This window comes from Mobula hypostoma, chromosome 5 (genome assembly GCF_963921235.1).
Source record: "Mobula hypostoma chromosome 5, sMobHyp1.1, whole genome shotgun sequence".
NCBI lineage: Eukaryota > Metazoa > Chordata > Chondrichthyes > Myliobatiformes > Myliobatidae > Mobula > Mobula hypostoma.
In genome coordinates, this window is record NC_086101.1 from 158,689,504 (window position 1) to 158,712,427 (window position 22,924).

Below are 22,924 nucleotides of genomic sequence, written 5' to 3' on the forward strand. Positions count from 1 at the left end.
GTCACCTCTTTCTAAGGATTTGGTATAATTTTTTTACCAACAGAGCCAAGCCACCCCCTCTCCATACCCACTTGTCCTTTCAATATAATGTGTACCCTTGGTTGTTAAGTTCCCAACTATAATCTTCTTTCAGCCACGAATCAGTGATGCCCATAATGTCATACCGGCTAATCTTTAACTGTGCTACAAGATCATCTACCTTATTTTATATACTGTGTGCACTCAAATATAATACCTTCAGTCCTGCATTCATCACTCCTTTCTATTTTGTCCCCCTTTTGCACTGCAGCTCATCCCACTGACTGCAATATTGCCCTGTCATCTGCTTGTCCTTCCTGATGGTCTCACTGCACACTACCACTGCTTGTATACCAACTGCCCCATCTTCAGCTCTTTCACTCTGGTTCCCATCACCTTGCCAAATTAGTTTAAACTCTTCCCAAATACTCTAGCACGCCTGCCAGCAAGGATTTGGTAGACTGCCTTTACAGCAGTAAATTCTTCGAAGAATGGCTTTGACCACCGTAATAAGACAGTGATATTTTGCTTTCATCAGTGGCATTGTCCAGTGGTGGGAAGAAGGAACTTGAGTCCTTATTGATAGCAGCCTACATTTTTACACCATTTATGTAGAAATGCATTGTAAGGTCCATATGAGGCAAATTTGAGAACTGTTAGATCCTAAGGCAAAGAATTAAGAGGGGAGGTGAAGAGGAAAATTTTAAAGATCTCATTATTGCAGCAAGAGAAGTGAAGCCATTTCAGTCTGTTGTGGACCCGTTGATTAAAATTGGGGCTTGCGTGTCATGATATAAGGTGCAGGCCGATTTCTGCAGACAACCTAAAGTTAAGGAGGATGCCCTATTCTTCATGATTAATGGTCAAGGACTTATCAAAGTCAAAAAATTGTCTAGTTTTTGATGCTGCCTACTGCATTTCTCTTTATGGAGATCAAGTTCATTGCACCCCTTAATGATAAAATCCTTTTGAAAGAGGCTGTCTCAAAACATTAGGATGTAATGTTAACCAATCTCAACAGGTCTAGGTTAGACAATTCACTACACAACTCTTAATTAATCAAAGCTCGCACTTTATTGTCTCTGCACAAACATCAACCGAGGGTCAACTTAAAACATGAATTCTGCTGTTCCCGCTGTACCAATACTCATGGGATTCTTCCTTGCAATAGTAACTCTCTGGAGTTCTCACTTCTTTGCATTTGAAGCTTTTCATCCTTATACTCTTTCCTTATCAGTTCAAATGGTGCATTTCAATCTCATTGGTCAAGATCATCTGACTTACCTGTGTCAGATTCCCATTGGATGTCGCCATGGGCTACACAGCTTCATGCTGTAGGTGACTTCTTTTGTTCTATTTGACTTGGTTCAGACCAGTCAAAGTGGGTCACCCACACACTAGACAGAGATAACGAGACTACTTCTGCAAACCTGCCATTCTACACAATAAACAGTTTATCTGAGAATGGTCTCAGGTTTAGCAGATCATTAACAGAAAATACTTGTGTCCATGTTCAATTACTCTGATTAAGTTATCCCAGAGCAAGAATCTGTACATCAAATAGTTCACTAAATGGAGCTTACAGGGCAGCTTCACAAAACAGCAGCCTCCATTCCTTCAAGCTCGTGGCAAGAATAAAGGTATCTTGTCCGTCTACTTCCATTGTCCTTGATCCATTTGCGTTTAATGTTTTCTTCCATATTTTAATTCCTTTACGGCCAACAGTAGTAAGCTAATCTTACGTATATACGGCCACACTCAACAGTTAGTTGTACATTGCTTTTACATTTATATTTATTACGTTTTTTATGTTGCATCAGATCTGGAGTAACAATCATTTTTCTCTGTTACACTTGTGTACTGAAGAATGACAGTAAACAATTTTGAGCCTTGAGTCAGATTGTATAGAAGATATGAGTGGAACTAACTTTGCAGGGTCCATGAGATCCATGTTTTAAAATTTCTTTATGGCTGTGAGAGACCGTACAGATATTCATGTCACGTGAATGATGACAGATACTAATGTCTGCTGTGCTGACCACTGCATCTCTTCTGTTCTTCAGCCCGCCCCCAAAACATCAACATACCGTAGATATCAATTAAACCAAGAACTAGAGAATCTTGTGAAAATACAGGAGAACTGAATTAATCTCATTTGGGGTCAGCACTTGCATCTGTTTTGGGAATCAAATGTGGAGAGTTATACTGAAAGGCCTTTTATTGATTACTTGTTTTATTTTGAATGGTATCTAATATTAACAATAATTCCCTTTCAGTATCGAGCGATAGATTTTGTCATGGACAAGCCAGGTAACTTTAAGCTTGTCTTCCTCCCCAAAGATGGAAGTGAATCCCTGGAATGGAATGTGTTTGAGTTCCCTGGTGGAGGAGTGGGAATGGGAATGTACAACACTGATGAGGTAAGACATTTCAAACTGACTAAATTTTGATTCATTTCTGAGCATTCGTTCCTTATCTCCAATTACCCTGGAAGGTCAAAACGACTCGTCCATTTTGGTCCTAGGTAGGGAGCCAAATGATTTTTCTTCCCCACGATCAGGATAGTGTGTCAGTTGGGAGAGGAGGTGGAGCTGCAGAAGTTATAGGGAGAGGTCTAGTGTTATAATTACACCAATTGCCCAGGTTCTATGTCAAAACATCAGCCCAGCTCTGACAGCTGTATTTATATTGTATGAGAGTTCCACAACTTGATGCACATTAGTTGGTTTAGTGTAGTAGTGAGCGTTTCTGAAGTGAGTAATTGAATGTGACAATGGAGGAGACCTGGATGAGCTTTGTTTCTTTGTAACACACACAAAATGCTGGAGGAACTCAGCAGGCCAGGCAGCAACTATGGAAAAGAGTATAGTCGACATTTCGGGCTGAGACCCTTCATGCTGTCTGGCGTGTTGAGTTCTTCCAGCATCTTGTGTGTGTTGCTTGGATTTCCAGCATCTGCAGATTTTCTTTTGTTTGTTTCTTTGTACCAGGCTCAAGGGATAAATGAACAGTTCAGAATAAAACTGATAATACCTTTAGAAAATGGTAAGACTTAATTACTCAAAAGTCAAATCTATTAATATAAATTAAACTGTTGAGCAAACATTTACAATGCATGGGAGATAATAGACTGCATTCAATTTACTGTCCAGATACTTGGCAAAAAACTATCTCCTCTCATTCCCCTTTCCCCTGTCCTCCCTCTTCCTTCTTCTGCAAGATTTGCCAGTTAGTGGGTTTATTTTACAGAGAAAATTTAATTTAAAGTAGAGAGATTCAGTCTTGACTGCAGTGAACTATAATGCTCAGCTATATTGGTTATAAATATGACAGATTTATTAAGGAAGTTACATTCAGTACAAAGAAGAAATACTTAATAGATGAAAATCACAGTCTATCTCTCAAAACCTTTCCTGTGGCTGTGTCACGTTGACTCCAGGAGTATTTTTTTCAGGCTACGCTTATTCTTAATACCATAGTCTACACTCTATCATTGTTTTCTAACACCATGTCATTTCAATAGTCCTTTTTTCAAATCAGCCTTGTTTACTCTGTTTTGGACTGTGTTACTGCTTGAATAGGCCCTCACATTAATTACTTTATATTCTGTCTTTTGCTTCAGTGAAACAGTCCTTTGGATGTTTTAAACCTTTCTTTGTTCAACCCATCTCTTAATCTAAGTTCTGCCGCAGTGGTGGCTGACAAGAGTTGGTCTAACTGATAGTTATTATAACTGCAACATGATGTTCTAACTCTCGTACACATCATATATTGTGAATAATCTTTTCCCCTTTTTAATACCAGTCTATTACAGGATTTGCACACAGCTGCTTCCAATATGCCCTATCCAAGAAATGGCCTCTTTATATGAGTACCAAAAACACTATTATGAAAGCATATGATGGAAGGTTTAAGGACATATTCCAGGATATTTTTGATCAGTAAGTTTTCCCAGAGAATCTAATGAAAAGAATATTTTCTGTTGCAGGTTTGCTAAATGCAGGTTAATGATGTGGAGATTATTTCCTCCAGGTATTCTGGTTTCTCAAATCCCAAAAACACCCTGATTGGTAGGTTTAATTGGGCTGCTGTAAATTACCCGTCGGGTAAGTGGATGATAGGAGAATCTGGAGATGATGTGCTTGTAAGATAGTAAGGGTGATGGCAGTGGGAGTGATGGGATTGCTCTGAGAGCTGATATTCATTTGAAGGGGTGACTTGCCTTCTATGTTGTAAGAAAATAAAGTTTAAATACAGGGCACCTAGGGATCATTTATTTCTCCCAATTTACATACCATCCAGACTTGATAATGTTGTCCCATTTGTTTCCATTGGGTAAAAGTCTTACAGCTCCCCAAGTTTCAAAATTGTGCAAGTGTCTTTGTGTTGTGCACTAATGCAGATGATTCTCAGAAGAAATGGAGATGTGTAAGAAATGCTGGCCTTATACTGTGAATAAACTAAAATGTACATATTATATTTAGTTTTGTTCAACTGAAATGTGAAAGACAGAATGCCCAAGAAAGAGGAAAAACAGAAGAAAGTGTACAGATTGTTAGCAAATGCTATTTACCGCTGCTAATTATAAAGGGTTACCAAAACTGTTAACTATAATTAGAGTCATAGAAAGTCACAGAACCAGTCCCTTCAGTCCATGACGAAACCATTTGAACTGCCAAATTATAGAAAACAAAAACAAAATGTGAATACAGAGCAGTGTCCCCATGTTGTTCATTAATGTTATTGAAAAATTCTGTGCCAGTGTTACAAACTTTTCTGCCTAAATTATTTCCTTCAATTTACCAATTAGAGTTGCTTCTGTAAACAATTTGGATGTCTCTTTGGGAAATGACTCGCAAAGACCAATATCTATTTGTGGAACCATTGTGTAACATCACAGATTAGTGTTTATAAATTTTTATAATCAGGTTTATTTATTTCAGTACATTTGATGTATCTTGTCTCTGTATAATTAAATTACTGAACATGCCAAGCTACTCCATTTCAGTGTTGTTAATCACGAGTTACAAGTTAACAGGAGGCCACTTATTGTGCTTTAACCAGTGCGTTGAAAGCATTGTCCATGTTGTTCCACTCTTCTGGTCTAGCATATTGCATTTTATTTTAAGTTTGTATCCAATTTCCTTTTAAAATTCATAATTAAATCTGCTTCCACCATTTTTTCAAATACATTCCAGTTCATGACATCTCATCTTGCCTCTTGTATCCTTTGCCAATTATTTCAAATCTAAGTCCTTGTTACACTTGTCAGTGGTTATGTTTTTCCCTATGTACTCTTACTTAACCCCGACATAACTTTCAAGACCTTTATTAAATTTACTCATAATCCAGTCTAACTCTGCGTGTTAATAGCTCATCCATTAAAACTCTGATTTCTTAACTTGCAGTTTGCTGAATTGTTATGAGGGAGGTTACAAGCAGTACTGATGAGGAAGGAATTACAATAAACTATTAATAAACTTGTTCTCCTTTTCATTTTCTGCATTTTCATTGATTTTAAACAAAACAACTTCTCTATATTCTGCTTTATGAGCTGCCACTTACTTGGGCCTAGCCTTTGGTAACTTCTTTTGAAAAAGGTACAGTTCTTTTTAGACCCTGATATTTAGCTTAATTTTTTACTGCTAGGCCATTAGGAGATGGAAACTCATGCTCGTGAAATGTTAAGACACAAATGACTAAATTATTTTCTACAGCCCATAAGATAGTGTATCATAGCTAAACTTAGCCATTTCATAACTATTTACTGTCTCTCTAATGTTGCCAAAACAAATGGAAGTGTTAGCTTAAAGGTTGAAAGAAAAACTTAGAGCATTAAGAGGCTTACAGGCTGAGAGGACGTTTTCTCTCATGGAAGAATTGTTTCAGTAAAAGAGGTCACCCATTGAAGAATTTCAACTCTGAGAGTCTTGAATCTCTGGAATTCCCTCTCTAGAGAGCTGTGGAGGAAGAACTATTAAATACAGTCAAGTTTTGTTTGATAGCTGTGTGTAGGATTATTAGAGATGAACAGAAAAGTGTTGTTAAGTCCAGTGTCATATGATCTTACTAATTGGCAGAGTTGACTTGAGGAGCCATATGGTCTGTTCTGTCTGGCAGGCATTTCTACACATTGGACAGTTTTATCGTGCAGACATATGGTCTCTAGCAGGGGCCATGCTGAGTAACCATGCATGAAAGCCCTTTGTTCCTGAGGATAACTATTATCATAGCCAATGCTATAAAATTTAGATGCCTGGAGCCATTACTGCCAAATACCAAATGTAATTGAACTATTCACTAAGGATATCTTGGAATTGGTTCCTGAAATTTAACCACAGAAGATCTTGATATTGAAATGCTATTATGATTTATATGATGCATGTGGCTGCCGTGGTATGGCGAATCAGTAGCAAACTTGCCAGAACCCACCATGACATGTCTCGTAAACTTATGTTCATCTCTGCTTATATTAAATGTCTGAAGTGCAAAATCAGCTTTTTGGAGTTCATCATTTTGTTCATTTATGGGTGGTTGGATTGATTAGACAAGGTTTACTTTTTGTTTTCGCTCCAACAGTAATTATAAAGCAACTTTTGATAAGTTGGGTATCTGGTATGAGCACCGGTTGATCGATGATATGGTGGCACAGATGTTGAAGTCCTCAGGAGGTTTTGTCTGGGCTTGTAAGAACTATGATGGAGATGTTCAGTCTGACATCCTGGCACAAGGTAATTCTCGATTAAAGAGAGACTACTTTCTTTAAAAGATTCATCGGTACACTTTGGCAAAATGTGTTTGTAAATGTTCTGGAATCTATAAAGACAATTGCTAAATGGATTGTTAATACTAATTACATCGTTCAGCATTGTAATTTTGAGTGTATTTACTTGGGTTGTTATGGTATCATTTGTTAAATTATCAGTTTCACACTATGCATTATTGTCTCTGTGCCTCCACATTATTCTCCCTCCAGCTCCTCTCTGTTGTCTCTCTTGCCCCCCCACCACCACATTTAGACTTAAAATGATTCAGCAACTGCCTTAAGAAATCATTATCGGATGTATTAAATTTTATTTGCATTGATTTCCCCAGGATTTTCTCTTTTTCTCTTTGGTTTTGTCATTATGCAAATAGTGAGTTCATTTACAGTGTGTAAAAACTTTAGGTGCTGTTTTGATTTCATTCCCTGTACTTGAGGGAGTTCATGACACTGTTTTACATAGGAGGATACCAATCGTGTATTTTCACAATCATGTTGTCTCATATAACCATTGTGTGTATTGGAACAATTCTATTATTGCTAATTTTTGATGATGTTTCTCCAGTCTTCCTGATTCCCGTGTCAGCTTTCACTCAAACTTGCCACTTCTAGGAGCAGGAGTTGTCGTGTTCTATGTCTCTGTCTTGTATTTTTTCTTGCTCTGCTTTGGTATCACCTTTGACCTATACTACAGTGCATCACGCACACCCCCCGCCCCTAGTCCATTCATTGAGGCAGTTGACCCTATGATATCATGATAATTTCCACTCATGTCATTTGGCCAAAAGGTCTTGTGCATTATTCCCTCATTTAGATTACCGTCTGATGTCTAGCTTCTGCCCTGAAGTCTCCATCTCTGCTTTTTCTACTTTCCTTTTCTAAAACTCACTTTTTTTTTGTTTGAAGATTTGGCCATCCTTTTTAATCTCTTCCTTGTAGCTCTGTGCCAGACTTCCTTCTGCCTGTTGTGAAGTGTCTTGAAATGTTATTTATGTTGAAGATGTTTTGCAGAAATGTAACATGTAGGCCATGCTGCATTCATGTGTGCTAAAACCTCAAGTGGCAGTTAATGTTCTGTTGAAGCCCACTCCAGGGCAATGTACCAAAATGGTTAAGTTACTGACAAGAGAAAATCTGCAAATGCTGGAAATCCAAAACAACACGCACAAAATGCTGGAGGAACTCAGCGGGCCAGACAGCATCTATGGAAAAAAGTACAGTCAGCGTTTCAGGCCGAGACCCTTTGGCAGGACTGAAGAAAAAAAAGATGATTTTTTCCCCCCAGAACTGCTGAAGGGTGTCAGCCCGAAACATCCACTGTACTTTTTTTTTCCATAGATGTCGCCTAGCCTGCTGAGTTTCTCCAGCATTTTGTGTGTGTTAATTTGGTTAGTTACTGTTCCAGCAACCAAAGATTTCCACCATTGATCCAAAAGCACTAGTTCAAAGTCTGCAGAATTTAACCTTGAGTAATCAGTAATTTAAAGTGACGAGTTTTCTTAGTTACAGCAGCCATGAGCCTATTGTATAGTAGAAACCTATTTGGTTCAGCAGTGCCTTCAAGAGAAGGAAATCTGCCATCCATGCTGGAGATCCCAATGTAATTAAGCTTAATTAACTTCTTTACCAGTTCTGGGGTAACTAATGAAATACTATAAATGCCTGTGTTGTCAGTAACCCATGAGAAATAAGAAGAAATGTGTTACTTATCAAATGAGCAAGAGAGTTTTCATTCCTTCATCTGGATGGAAGTCACTCTAATGAAGTAGAAGTGGAAATGTTAATATATCCCTTGAATTAAAATAATGTCACTTCTGTAAGTGAGGATATAAACAGGAACATACATCAAAGTTGCTGGTGAACGCAGCAGGCCAGGCAGCATCTATAGGAAGAAGCGCAGTCGACGTTTCAGGCCGAGACCCTTCGTCAGGACTAACTGAAGGAAGAGTGAGTAAGGGATTTGAAAGCTGGAGGGGGAGGGGGAGATGCAAAATGATAGGAGAAGACAGGAGGGGGAGGGATGGAGCCGAGAGCTGGACAGGTGATAGGCAGAAGGGGATACGAGAGGATCATGGGACAGGAGGTCCGGGAAGAAAGACGGGGGGGGGGTGACCCAGAGGATGGGCAAGAGGTATATTCAGAGGGACAGAGGGAGAAAAAGGAGAGTGAGAGAAAGAATGTGTGCATTAAAAAGAGTAACAGATGGGGTATGAGGGGGAGGTGGGGCCTAGCGGAAGTTAGAGAAGTCAATGTTCATGCCATCAGGTTGGAGGCTACCCATACGGAATATAAGGTGTTGTTCCTCCAACCTGAGTGTGGCTTCATCTTTACAGTAGAGGAGGCCGTGGATAGACATGTCAGAATGGGATGTGGAATTAAAATGTGTGGCCACTGGGAGATCCTGCTTTCTCTGGCGGACAGAGCGTAGATGTTCAGCAAAGCGGTCTTCCAGTCTGCGTCGGGTCTCACCAATATATAAAAGGCCACATCGGGAGCACCGGACACAGTATATCACCCCAGTCGACTCACAGGTGAAGTGATGCCTCAACTGGAAGGACTGTTTGGGGCCCTGAATGGTGGTAAGGGAGGAAGTGTAAGGGCATGTGTAGCACTTGTTCCGCTTACACGGATAAGTGCCAGGAGGGAGGTCAGTGGGGAGGGATGGGGGGGACGAATGGACAAGGGAGTTGTGTAGGGAGCGATCCCTGCGGAATGCAGAGAGAGGGGGGGAGGGAAAGATATGCTTAGTGGTGGGATCCCGTTGGAGGTGGCGGAAGTTACGGAGAATAATATGTTGGACCCGGAGGCTGGTGGGGTGGTAGGTGAGGACCAGGGGAACCCTATTCCTAGTGGGGTGGTGGGAGGATGGAGTGAGAGCAGATGTACGTGAAATGGGGGAGATGCGTTTTTTGTGAAGCTGTTGTTGTGCTTTAATGCGGAATAAGGTAAGGTGTGGGGGGTTCAAGGCGGATATTAAAGGAAGGTTTTTTTACTCAGAGGTTTACTTAACCACCCTATCGACCTGTGTAGCCATTTTTAAGGAGTTTTGAATTTGAACCCTATTTTCTCTGCTCAGTAGCACTGTTAGGAATTTTGCCTTAATGGTGTACTGCCTCCTTGCATTTGCCCTACCAGGGTGCAACACCTCACATTTACCTGGACTAAACTCCATCTGCCATTTCTCTGCCCCGTCTGCAACCGATCTATATCATGCTGTATATGCCAGTCTTCTACACTATCCACAGCTCCACCAATTTTGGTATTATCTGCAAACTTACTAACCCACCCATCTGCATTTTCATCCAGACGATTTACATGCATCACATACAGCAGAGGTCCCAGCACAGATCTCTGCAGAACACTCCAGCTCGAATAAGTCCCTTCGACCACTACCCTCTGTCTTCTATGTGCAAGCCAGTTCTGAATCCAAACAGCCAATTCGCCGCAGACCTCATGCATCTTAATCTTCTGGATTGGCCTTCCATGTCAAATGCCTTACACAGATCCATGTAGACAACAGCCACTGCTCTACTTTCATCAATTTCTCTCATCACCTTGTCAAAAAATTCAATCAAGTTGGTAAGACACAGTTTGCCCCGAACAAAGCCATACTGGCTCTTCCTAATTAGGCCATGGGTTTTCACATACTCATATATCCTATCCCTAAGAATTTTCTCCAACAATTTCCCTACAACTCCTGTGAGATCCACTGGTCTATAGTTTCCAGGAGTTTCCCTTATTCCCTTGATAGTCCTCCGGGACCTCGCCTGTGCTTAGAGAGGACACGAAGGTACTGGTCAAGGCTCCAACATTCTTGTCTTTTACCTCCCTCAATAATGTGGGGTAAATCACATCAGGCCTGGGGGCTTATCCACCTTTGTACTCATTAGGAGACCCAACACTTCCTCCTCCTTGACCGCTAGACGTCCTAATGTTTTCAGCAGTGATCTCCCGGTCTTCCACATCCTTTTCCTTGGTGAATACTGCAGTAAAAGACTCATTAAGTTCCTCTCTCACATTCTCTGCATCCGAGCAAATGTTCCCCTCGTTATCCTTGAGTGGTCCAACCTGTTCCCTAGTTATCCTCTTGCTTTTGATGTATTATGGAAAGCATTGGGATTCACCTTAACCCTACTTGCCAAAGACTTTTCATGGCCCCTCCTTGCTTTCCTAATTCCTTTCTTGAGTTGCTTTCTGCCTACTTGATGTAACCCTCTCACCAGGGTTCGTATACCAACATGGCTGGTTAGCTAAATCTGCTAACAGCCACGTGACTGAGTGGTGAGAAGGCCACCCTTCATAAGCAATACACATCTAGGGTCAGTATGATTTGGGGTTCAAATGAGAGCCCAGAAATGACAGACTGTACACCAGCATGAAGATATAAAGAAAGTACATCTACCAATTTTCAGCTTTATGAAGCAGTTAACAGAGCAAGAGAAAGAAAAGTAAAAGGGCGACTGCAGTTAAACCAGTGCACATAAACATTGGAGCTCATTTCTGTAGTAGCTGGGTGTACCACTTTACTCACGCGCTGAATTCTCATCATCAACCACAGGTAGACCTTCTCTTCTTGGAATCCTCCACCTCATGAAGCACTCTTTCGGATTGGATCCTCCTGGCGTCTTCCCTGGTGCTCTTCTTGCTGCATCTCCCGCCAAAAGACCTGAAACCAGGCTACTGTACTTCAGAAAACTCTTCCTGGCTCTCGAGAACTTTCAATCACATCCCACGATCTTGATTGGCTGATTCAACAGTCCGAAGTTGGACAACATGGTTCCTTATCTTTAGCCAATGCTTTTTCCAGCAGGACACATTGCTTTTACAGAAAACTGCTGAAGTAAAATAATCTCACAGCATCGCAGTAGAAATTTTAACCATCACATTACATTTATAATGCTCATGCTCCGTTTGATCCTTACTTCCGAAGCTTTACATACTTTCCTTTTTCCTTCTTGACTAAATTCATCATCTCTTTGGACATCCAGGGTTCTCTTATCTTTCCATCCCTGTCCTTCCTTCTAACAGGAACATACCTTTCCTGTACTCTGTGCAATTGTTCATTAAACGCCCTCCACACGTCTGCTTTCTGCAGGTTCACTCTGGAACACTGATCTTGCATCTGCAGTGATGTCTGTGGGTTGCAGAATGTGTGGGAGGGAAAGAGATAAATGGGCAGATCTGTGATAGACAAGAGGAACTGGCTGAAAGAGGATGGTTTATACCAGAGTATAACAAAAGTTATGTCTGGATGAACTCTGAAAATACCAGAAGAGGAAAAATGTTAAGGAAAGTGCTGGTACATGGCTGAAGTGTCTCTCAGCTAAATTGTGAAGTTTGTTATTGTGGCCTAGGAGAATACTGTATAGCATAGTCAGAAGGCAAGATGCTATACCTTAAACTAGCTTTGTTGGGGGGGAAAAAGCACTGTTGAAGAGGGCAAGAGGCCAAAGACAATGGTAAAAACCCATTCATTCCTATTTATCTTTACTATACCCACGCAACAACACTGTGGCATGAGAAGAACAGTTACCACTGTCTTCAAGGCCACTTAAGGGTATTCATTAAACTTTGCCTTGCCGGTGATATCTAGATCCTGGAAAATGAAGGATTTGAATAAAACATCTTCCCAGCTTCTTATTCTCTTTGCCCCCACCTCAAAAGAAGTCTTCCTGTGCAGCTTAAAACAGATTTACCTTTGACTCTTCATTAAGACAGGGAAAAGCTGCTGGCCTGAAACATTAGAGACATGAGAGAGGGTGCACATGCTAGAAAAACTGGAGCAATACACACAAATGCTGGAGGAACTCAGCAAGCCAGGCAGCATCTATGGAGGGAAAGAAATAGTTGCCATTTTGAGTTGAGACCTTTTATCAAGACTAGAAAGAAAGCGGGCAGAAGCCAGAATAAAAAAGGTGGTGGTGGAGGAGGAGGAGGAGGAGCACAAGCTGGCAGATGATGGGTAAATCCGGTGAGAGGGAGAAAGTAGATAGGTGAGGGAGGAGAGTACTTCACATGTGAATCTATCAGTGCCACTTATTGCATCCAGTGCTCCTGGTACAGCCTCCTCTACAGCGGTGAGACCTGACACAGCCTGAGAGATCGCTTTGTAGAGCGTCTTCATTCCCACCATGGTAACAGCCGAGATCTCTTGGTGGCCAAACATTTTAATTCCACTTCCCAGTCCCACCCTGGCATGTCTGTCCGTGACGTCCTCCACAACCAAGTTGAGGCTGGGTGCAGATGAGATGAACAACACCTCATATTTCATTTTGGTATTCTCCAACCTGACTGCATCAACATCGATTTCTCTAACTTCCAGTAGCCGGTCATCCCTGGCTTTTCTTTTCCCTTGTCTCTCTGGCCCTTTTACCCCTCTCTTTCCCCTCCCCTACTCCCACGACCGGCCCATCGCCCACAACTTTCTCACTCTGGGTTCCCCACCTGTTTTCCTTTATTCCCTGGTCTAGTGTCCTCTCCTGTTGCATTTCATCTTGTTCAGCCCTTTGCTTTTTACACCCTGTCACCTCCCATATACTCACTTGATTCCCACCTGAAACATTGTCTGTGCTTCTAAGGTTGCTCTCTGACCTGCTGATTATTTCCGGCACTTGCTATTTTTATTACAGCACCATGATCTGAACTGGGAGGTTTCCATCTCCCTTGGTGATGTCCATTGTCTTGATGAGCATAAAGTTATATGATGGGAGGGGGAAGAGGGAAAGTAACTGCCCAAAATTTATATATTAAAAAACACAAGTGCATAGTTGAATGTATGAAAAGTAATTCAAGTTTATACTAGCAATAATGTATTATGAAGCAATCTGGAGGGGGGAACGGCAATTAATGCTTTAATATGTTGACTAATGCCTTGTCTGGTCTTGTCATAATGACATTTTCTCCACAGGATTTGGTTCTCTTGGGCTGATGACGTCGGTGCTGATTTGTCCAGATGGGAAAACCATTGAAGCCGAAGCTGCTCACGGAACAGTTACTCGTCACTACAGAGAGCACCAGAAGGTCAGTGCCCTACAGTCGAGAGCAGTACAGGACGCCTTGTCCTTTCATCTTTCCTGAACGCTAAACCTCGTCATAGGAAAAAGGGAAACGTTTAACGCATTTGTTTGAACTTGTTCAAAGGGAGCTACAGTATTTACTGTATTTCCAACCTGATGGCATGAACATTGACTTCTCTAACTTCCGCTAAGGCCCCACCTCCCCCTCGTACCCCATCTGTTACTCATTTTTATGCACACATTCTTTCTCTCACTCTCCTTTTTCTCCCTCTCTCCCTCTGAATATACCTCTTGCCCATCCTCTGGGTCACCCCCCCCCCCGTCTTTCTTCCCGGACCTCCTGTCCCATGATCCTCTCGTATCCCCTTTTGCCTATCACCTGTTCAGCTCTCGGCTCTATCCCTCCCCCTCCTGTCTTCTCCTATCATTTTGCATCTCCCCCTCCCCCTCCAGCTTTCAAATCCCTTACTCACTCTTCCTTCAGTTAGTCCTGACGAAGGGTCTCGGCCTGAAACGTCGACTGCGCCTCTTCCTATAGATGCTGCTTGGCCTGCTGCGTTCACCAGCAACTTTGATGTATGTTGCTTGAATTTCCAGCATCTGCAGAATTCCTGTTGTTTACAGTATTTACTGTTTAAAATAAGCATCATTTGATATTCAGGGTGACATTGGTTGTAACTAGCTTTGAATAAAGAGTAATTGAACTAGTTACATTTTCTTAATTTGCTATCAGTGACTCTGTCATTAAACATGGAACATTGACTAGTGCCACAGAGAAAAAGGCTATTTGGCCTCGTTGCCATTTTAAACCCGCACCTGGTCTGTGTCGTTTAATTCCACGCCTGTTCATGTGTCTGCCGAAATGCTTGCTAAACATTGCTATCATACCTACTACTGATACTTCCCTGCCTGTGTGTGTTGCAGACACCTACCACTATGTAAAGAAAAATAAACTTGCCTTGTAAATCTCCTTTAAACCTTCCCCAGTTTACCTAAAGCAATGCCCTCTAGTATTTTGACGTTTCCACTCTTGGGGGATTGTATAATTTTATTAAATTTAATGATAATGTAATTTCAGAATTCCCATAATTTTATATACTTCTATCAGGTTGCTTCTCGGCCTCTTAAGTTTCCAAAGAAAGCAATCCAAGTGTGGACAACCTCTGCTTATAGCTATTTTCTCCAATCCAGGCAACTTCCTGGTAAACCACTTCACCTCTCCAAAGTCTCCAAATCCTTCCCATAATACGGTGACCAGAGCAGCAAGCAATACTCCAAATGTGATCTAAATAATGTTTTATAGAGCTGTAGTAGGACCTCCCAACTTTTATCATCAAGTATGCCTTTGTTACTCAATATTTTAAGTTTGTAAGACATTATCTCCCCAATCTAAAACCATGGTGACTGTCCCTAATAAGGTGGCTTTTCCTGGTGCAAATAGATCCTATCCATTAGAATCTTCTCTAGTATTTTCCCAGTGCTCATAGGTCTATAATTTCTAAGTTTGTTTCTATTACTCTTCTTAAACAGAGGAACAATATTGGCTATTCTCCTGTTCGCTGAGACCCTGTCTGTCGCTGGGGATGCAAAAATCTCAGTTAGGGGCCGAGAAATTTCCTTTCTTGCTCAGTCAATAGCCTTGGTTAGATTTCATGAGGTTCTGGAGAGCTTGCCCTCCTTAATGCTCTTCAGGACCCAGCACTACCTCCCTCTTGATATTACTGTATATTGCCCTGGAATATCAGCACACCCTTCCTTGAGCTCATGATCCTCCATGTTCTTGCTGAATACTGACGCCAGGTTTAGCCTGTTATCCACTTCCTCTGCCTCCACACATAAATTCATTCCTCTGTCCTTGAGTGAGCCTTTTCTATCCCTAGTTTCTTATTTTTAATGCATTTATAGAATGTTTTGGGATTTTCATTTATCCTACTTACCTCTTCATACCCTTTTAACCCTCCTGAGATGTATCCTGCTTCCCTTACGCAGTGGATTCCAGTTAATTGGGACACATTGGGAACAGTACATTTTGGCCCAATTAAGCAGCTGCCCTAATTAGTCGAAGTTTTATGGAAAAATTTAAAAAGATATATTTTAAAAAAAGACAAACTATGTTAAAAATTATGTATTTAGATGAAACACAGAACAATTAGAACACTACTAATACTACTGTAGTACTAAAAAAAGCTGTATTAGTTCCTAATACTTACTAACAAAGGAATTCATCTCTGCAGCTTTCTTTGGAACACAAAATGAATGAAATCAGTGCAAACACACGAGGGATGATTGATAAGTTTGTGGCCTAAGGTAGAAGGAGTCAATTTTAGAAAACCTAGCACATTTATTTTTCAACATAGTCCCCTCCTACATGTACACACTTAGTCCAGCAGTCATGGAGCATATGGATCCCTTTGTAGAAGTGGTCCGCAGCAGGGATGATTGATAAGTTTGTGTCCTAAGGTAGAAGGACTTGAGTTATTAACTTCAAACTTTCTACATTATCACTCAGAGTTGAGCTGCATGTGCATGTAACGAGAGTGTCTTGGACCTCCAGGCGGTCCACAGCAGGGGTGATTGATAAGTTTGTGGCCTAAGGTAGAAGGAGATGAGTTATACAGCTCTCGTTACATGCACGTGCAGTTCAACTCTGAGTGAAAATGCAGAAAGTTTGAAGTTTCTCCTCATTTCCTTCTACCTTAGGCCACAAACTTATCAATCAACCCTGCTGCGGACCACTTCTGGAGATCCAAGACGCCGACTTCTGCAAAGAAGGGATCCATATGCTCCACGATTGCTGGACTAAGTGTGTAAATGTAGGAAAAATAAATGTGTTAGGTCTTCTAAAATTGACTCCTTCTACCTTAAGCCACGAACTTATCAATCACCCCGTTAGTGCAGTAACGGACTGCCTTCATACAATGCTGCCGATGATTGCAACCTCCAAGTCATCATTTTCTTTTATAACTAGATGATTGTTGATACTTTCAAATTATTTGTAGTTTTTAACTTGTTGAAGTAGGGATACACAAGTTTTCTCTGGTTGCCAATCAGTGATAAGTTTACTTGAGGAAGGATATACTGGCTTTGGAGGCGGTGCAGAGGAGGTTCGCCAAGTTGATTCCAGAGATGAGGGGGTTAGACTATGAGGAGAGACTGAGTTGCCAGGGACTGTACTCACTGGAATTTGGAAGGATGAGAGGAGATCTTATAGAAACATCTATTCCTTTCATAATTTTATATAAGATAGAGGCAGCAAAGTTGTTTCCACTGATAGGTGAGACTAGAACTAGGAGATGTAGACTCAAGATTCGGGGGAGCAATTTCAGGACAGAGATGAAGAGGAACTGCTTTTCCCAAAGAGTGGTGAATCTGAAATTCTCTGCCTATTGAAGCAGTGGAGGCAACCTCAGTAAATATATTTAAGTCAAGCAACACACATCAAAGTTGCTGGTGAATGCAGCAGGCCAGGCAGCATCTCTAGGAAGAGGTACAGTCGACATTTTGGGCCGAGACCCGAAACGTCGACTGTACCTCTTCCTAGAGATGCTGCCTGGCCTGCTGTGTTCACCAGCAACTTTGATGTGTGTTGCTTGAATTTCCAGCATCTGCAGAATTCCTCGTGTTTACATATTCAAGTCAAGATTGGATAGATTTTTGCATAGTAGGGGAATTGAGGGTTATGGGGCAAAGGCAGGTAGGTGGAGATGAGTGAAGTGGCCAGATCAGCCATGATCTTACTGAATGTCAGAGCAGCCTCAGTGGGCCAGATTGCCTACTCCGGCTCTTATTTCTTATGTTCTTATTTCATTTTCATTGCCAGTCATTTCTGGCATCTCCAAGTCTGAATGCTTGAAACCGCAGTGAGCAAAATGGTTCTGAATTGCCTTACTGCTCATTTATTGCCAACCATCAGTGATAAAAATCACTGCTTTTTGAACACAAACACATACAACTGATGCTATTTAAAAACTCTTTGCTCCAAACATGGGGTAGTATCTAACCGTCTCACAAGTGCTTGCAACTGGCACTAGTTAGAAATTGTTAGGCAATAATCTCCTGTCCCAATTAAACAGTACCCAAATAAATGAAGAGATCCCAGCTATTTTCTCAACTAGTTTTTGTTCCTTAAGAGTTGTCCCAAATAAGCAGCAGACCTGATTAACTAATGGCCCAATTAACCAGAACCCATTGTGTTTCTCAAAGGCCTTGTCCAAATTCAGCTCTCTAAATGTTATATTTGCTTTCTTTATCTTTTTAGCTAAATTTGCAGCATCCTTTGTCATGTAAAATTCCTGAACCTTGCCATCTCTGTCTTTCTTCCTCACAGGAACATGTTGATTCTGAATTTTGACCAGCTGGCCTTTATACTGTAGATGTCAGAGATGGATTCCCAATCCTAACCTACTGTTGCCATCAATACCTAATACTATTGTAAATAGCCTTTATCCAGTTTAGTACTTTCCTTTGAGGTCCAGTCTTTGAGGCCCAGTCCTTATCCCTAACTATCTGTAAACTTAACTAAGTGGAGTTAAGTTCATTGTTTCTGAAATGCCCTCCCACTGAAACTCCAATTACTTGGCCAGGCAGACCAGATCGAATCATTGTACACAGTGTATTCTAGTAGTGCAAGGTAAACCAATAACAGAATGCAGAATAAAGTACAAAATGAGAATAACAAACAACATTTACAGAGAAGTGCAGGTAGACAATAAGGTGCAAGATCATAATGAGGTAGACTGAGTTCAAAAGTCCACTTGATATGGCTTTGCATTATAGAAATTCATGATACACAGAGTTCTGACCACATCCCACCCCCAGGTAATGCCTCTATCCAAAATTTGATATGAGAAACAAATAGCTTTTTCATTTTAATTGAAGGAACTTAAAAGTTGCATGTTAATGTATGTATGGTCCATCGAGGGATTTTCCAATAGTTTTCCTAGATGAAAATGCATAATTTCATTCATGGACTGAATATTTGAATCATTATGATTTCATGCTAAGAACATCAAAAGCTTACTAACTTGCACTTGGGCTGCATTGTCAGAGAAGATGTTGGGTGGAGCCTTTTAAATCCTGTTGCTTCTCAAGTGTTGTATGTCTGCAGCTATCCTTTTGTATTTAATGTTTTAAATTCCAGTGGAATCGCAATGGGAGCTGTAGTTAAACCTTCCTAACATTTGGAGTGCTGTAGCACCACCTTTGCAGGAGGGTGAGACAAGTTAATGAACCTAGCAGTAGTATCCATTAAAATATCAGCATAAACATTTATAATGGCTTGCCAAAATAAAGATAACATTTGTGATATGGCAATTGGGTTTGAATTATATCTGTGTAGCCTGGTCCAATTATTGCAGCCTTGCAATTCCGTGTTAAGAAATTAAGAGTAGTCTCGGCCAAGGTCACTGGAGTTTCGAAGAACAAGGGATCCAAGTTTCTGAGAGGGATTAGCAAAGCAAATGCTGGTAGATTGCTTCTGAGAGAGGAAATAGGAATGGTAAGCTATTCCTCTCAGGTGGTCAGTGTTTGGATCTGAAATGAAGAACAGTTTCTTTAAGGAGAAGATTCTACATTTGAATTCCTTCCCTCTGAGACAGGGATCAGTAATGGAGCATATTCAGTAATAAGGCTAAATGACTTCTGGACGTTTGTGGAACCTTGTTGATATGGGCAGTGAGCTTGGGGCAAGGCATAACCTGTTTGAATGGTGCAGGAAGCTCAATGGCCTGCTCTTGGTTTGCATTTCTTAAGGCCACATATCTGCATTGGTTTGGTCTCCAAGTGGGTGAGAAGGCAGGTGTTTCTGGATCATACACAATATCAAAGCCTAAGATTGTGCTCAAATTACTCATTTTGTGACTAAGTTTTCTCAATTTAATATCAGGGCAAACCCACGAGCACAAATCCAATTGCCAGCATATTTGCCTGGACTCGAGGGCTGGAGCACAGAGCAAAACTTGACAGCAATCAGCAGCTTAAGCAGTAAGTTCAAAAGTTCAAACATTCATTTATTATCGAAATATGTACAAACATAGTATACAAACAACACTGAGAATCATCTTCTCCAGACAGCCATGAAACAAAGAAAACCATGGAAGTCATTCGTAGAAAAAACATCAGACCCTCACACACAAAAAAACAAATCTCTTAACCAGCAACCGGCCCCCTTAGCCAAAAATGTGAAAAAAATGCGCAAATGACAAGGACGTCAAACCCCAAATGCCAATCCCCCTTGTACAGAAAATCTAATGGTGCCAAATAGCAGCAAGAATATCAAACCACCCTACTCAAAATTTTGTGTTGTAATAAAGCTTTGGGTCAGTGACTTAAACAAGTATTAACAATATAATTTTCAGGTCAACAGTGCTTCAGATGAATTCAAATCCAAACAGGCTTAGAAAACATAGAAAACCTACAGCACAATACAGGTCCTACCTTAGAAATTACTGGGCTTACCTATAGCCCTCTATAGGCTTTAACAGGGATTCAGGGTTTTTCTAGGACATTTCGTGGGATGAAATCCCTCATCGGATTAACTTGCCTTATGCCTTTCCCAGTGTGGAAGGCAGCACCAAGTCTGACCTGTTGAATTTCTTTCAGTCTCTTACGATAATTATACATACCTACTAAACTTGGTGTCTGCAGACCTGTTTTCTCCCGATCTGTGACATGGTATCCATTTTACAGTAAAGTTGGCTGATATTTCTGCTCAATTACATTCTTGTAGGTTTTCTGACGTACTAGAGCAGGTATGTGTGGAAACTGTGGAAAGCGGAATCATGACAAAGGATCTTGCTGCTTGCATTTATGGACTTCAGAAGTAAGTTGCTTATTTTTAAAAGCGATGCAGTCACTGCAGAATCTTTAAATATTCTTTAAAGGTGTCAGCACAGACAGAAATCAGAGGGAAGTAAAGTATGGGATTAGATAAGGCATTCACTTACAACAGGAAAGAAAATATATTTGTGACTAACACCATTTCCATGAGGTCAATTTCCCCATGAAACTAGAAAATGTGAGTTAAACGTTGTAGTATTAAATTAGCTCAGATCCGATTGAAATGCTTTGACTTAGCTCTTGAAAGGTTGGAACTGAATGAAAATATAAGCTTTTCTATAACATTTTGATAAAATTGCCAGTGTATTGAGACCTTGAGGCTTTAAAAACTAATAAAGAACAAAATAATACCTGTAGAAAGAGTAGTATCTGTGAGTAATGGAGACAAAAGCCACCCAAAATGATTAGGAGCAGTTTAAATCTGGAGCTAACAGGATACATGAGTGTGTGTTTCGGCAGAAGAGGGGCAGAGTTCTGCAGTACAACAGAGGTAAAAATATGCAGTCTTAGTGACTGTGCTGTGGTCCAGTGCTCATCTCTGGGTCAAGTGTGCTCCTGTATTTTCAAAGAGACTTATTCAGCCTCAGACTGCCAGGCTTGTTGAATGGAGATTCTAACAGAAAATGAACACAAAATCTGTGCCCTTCTCAATATTTACAGTAGATTGAAGAATAGTAACTGGTTAATCCTACCTATCCCATAGCTCTTTCAGCATAATCCCTTCAAATTTTCCCCAATTCCCTTTTGAGTCTATTTTCAGTGAATCAGTGGGCAATACATTCTAGAAGCTTACCCCCATATGTTGCCTCTGATTCTTTTGACAGTCACCTTAAATTTAACTACCCATGTTAGCAACTCTTCACCCATTTGAAGTTCATTTTAAACTCTTGCCCCTTGTGATTTCTTCATTGTGTCTTAAATTATATCAAGAAACTTTTATCAGCACTTATTGGCAAATAATTAAACATCAATTAGTAAACATGATCACTTCTTAAAAATATACCAAATAAAGAAATGAATTCCTATAAAAATAGTTTACAAAATGGATTTGCATCAAGTGTCAGAATTCAACAGTGACAGCAAACAAGCACAATAATATAAATCACTTTTAGGAAAAAAATGCAACTTTCTCATCAGTAGTCAGTCTGTCATTTGCATAATTGCCATGCATCACTAATCAAATAAGTTTTAAATTAAGAGACTGCAATGAAGTGTTCATGCTCGGCACAAGGAACAGTCACTTATAATCATTGTTACAGAACAATAGGCACCAACTCCAACTGGGTCTGGTTGTAAATATCAAATTGTTCTTTGTGCCAATGTTGAAAAGGAACTGAAAGCTGAAAACCTGTTCTGAAAGTTTCCACTAATATGCTGTAATTTCCTCCATTGTTAGTATAAAGCCGAGGCAGCACTATGTATACACTGAAGAATTTCTTGATGTCATCAAGGAAAACCTAGACAAGAAGTTGAGTTGTTGAAACAGACCAAGAACAATAAAGAATCTTCAAAATTCTTTCCAGGCTGCTCGTTACTGTGCTGGAGCTGGCATTTATTCCAGCTGAACGGCTTTCTTCACTGGGCATGAAATGACATTTATTTTATTGATATTACAGTTAATTTTAATAGTTTGTTAAAATACAAACAAAATATTTGATTTCAGCTACTGCCCATGATTCCGTCCTGCGTCAATAGTTTGCCAGAAACCTCTGTTTTGTATTATTGTCAGCGTCTGTAACACAAAAGCAAATCTGAACCAATTTCAAATTCTCAGTTCAAATCAAAATCGTTTAGTAACTAATGGAACACTATATTTAGATTTTTGCAAATTAAAAGGAACAGTACGTTTTGTACTTTTCTTCTCAAATTGTCCTGTGTATTTCTACTTTAACCTTTCTAACTTCAAACCCTGCAGATCCAGGACAGCAGTGAATAGAGTAACTGAATGGTAACTATTTCAACAAGCCTACCTGTAACATTTTTGTTAGCAAAAATTCTGAAATGCTGGCAATTCATTTTAAACCTATCTGAGCTATCTAAAACAATAATTATAGTGCAACCTTTAAACCTTTCAGAAGTGTTAACATGCATGGCCTGTACACTGCATCCTAGTTAGCATAAAAGAGTTGAACACTAAATTGATAGTGGTGATAGTTTAATATAATTATATCAGTGATACATGAAAATTAGATTTGGTGGACATAGATTTAGAGGGGGGTGGGGTCTTGGGAGGAGAACCTTTCTTGACCTGGGAGTGCGAATACCTGGAGCACACTGCCAGCAGGGTCTC

General features: G+C 40.4%; 1 protein-coding gene across 2 annotated transcripts in view; it reads left to right on the plus strand.

The window, feature by feature from the left end:
• The window catches only part of LOC134347094 (isocitrate dehydrogenase [NADP], mitochondrial-like), a 70,937-nt gene extending 48,335 nt beyond the window's left edge, over positions 1-22,602 (plus strand). The window contains exons 6-12 of one of the 2 annotated variants that reach the window (XM_063049217.1): positions 2,295-2,438; positions 3,823-3,959; positions 6,598-6,749; positions 13,689-13,801; positions 19,682-19,779; positions 20,525-20,617; positions 22,031-22,602. In XM_063049217.1, the coding sequence (XP_062905287.1) occupies positions 2,295-2,438; positions 3,823-3,959; positions 6,598-6,749; positions 13,689-13,801; positions 19,682-19,779; positions 20,525-20,617; positions 22,031-22,115 (822 nt within the window). In that variant the 3' untranslated portion in view covers positions 22,116-22,602. The remainder of the gene's footprint in view (positions 1-2,294; positions 2,439-3,822; positions 3,960-6,597; positions 6,750-13,688; positions 13,802-19,681; positions 19,780-20,524; positions 20,618-22,030) is intronic. The other variant, XM_063049218.1, reaches the window with a different exon arrangement.
• The last annotated feature ends 322 nt before the right edge of the window (positions 22,603-22,924 follow it).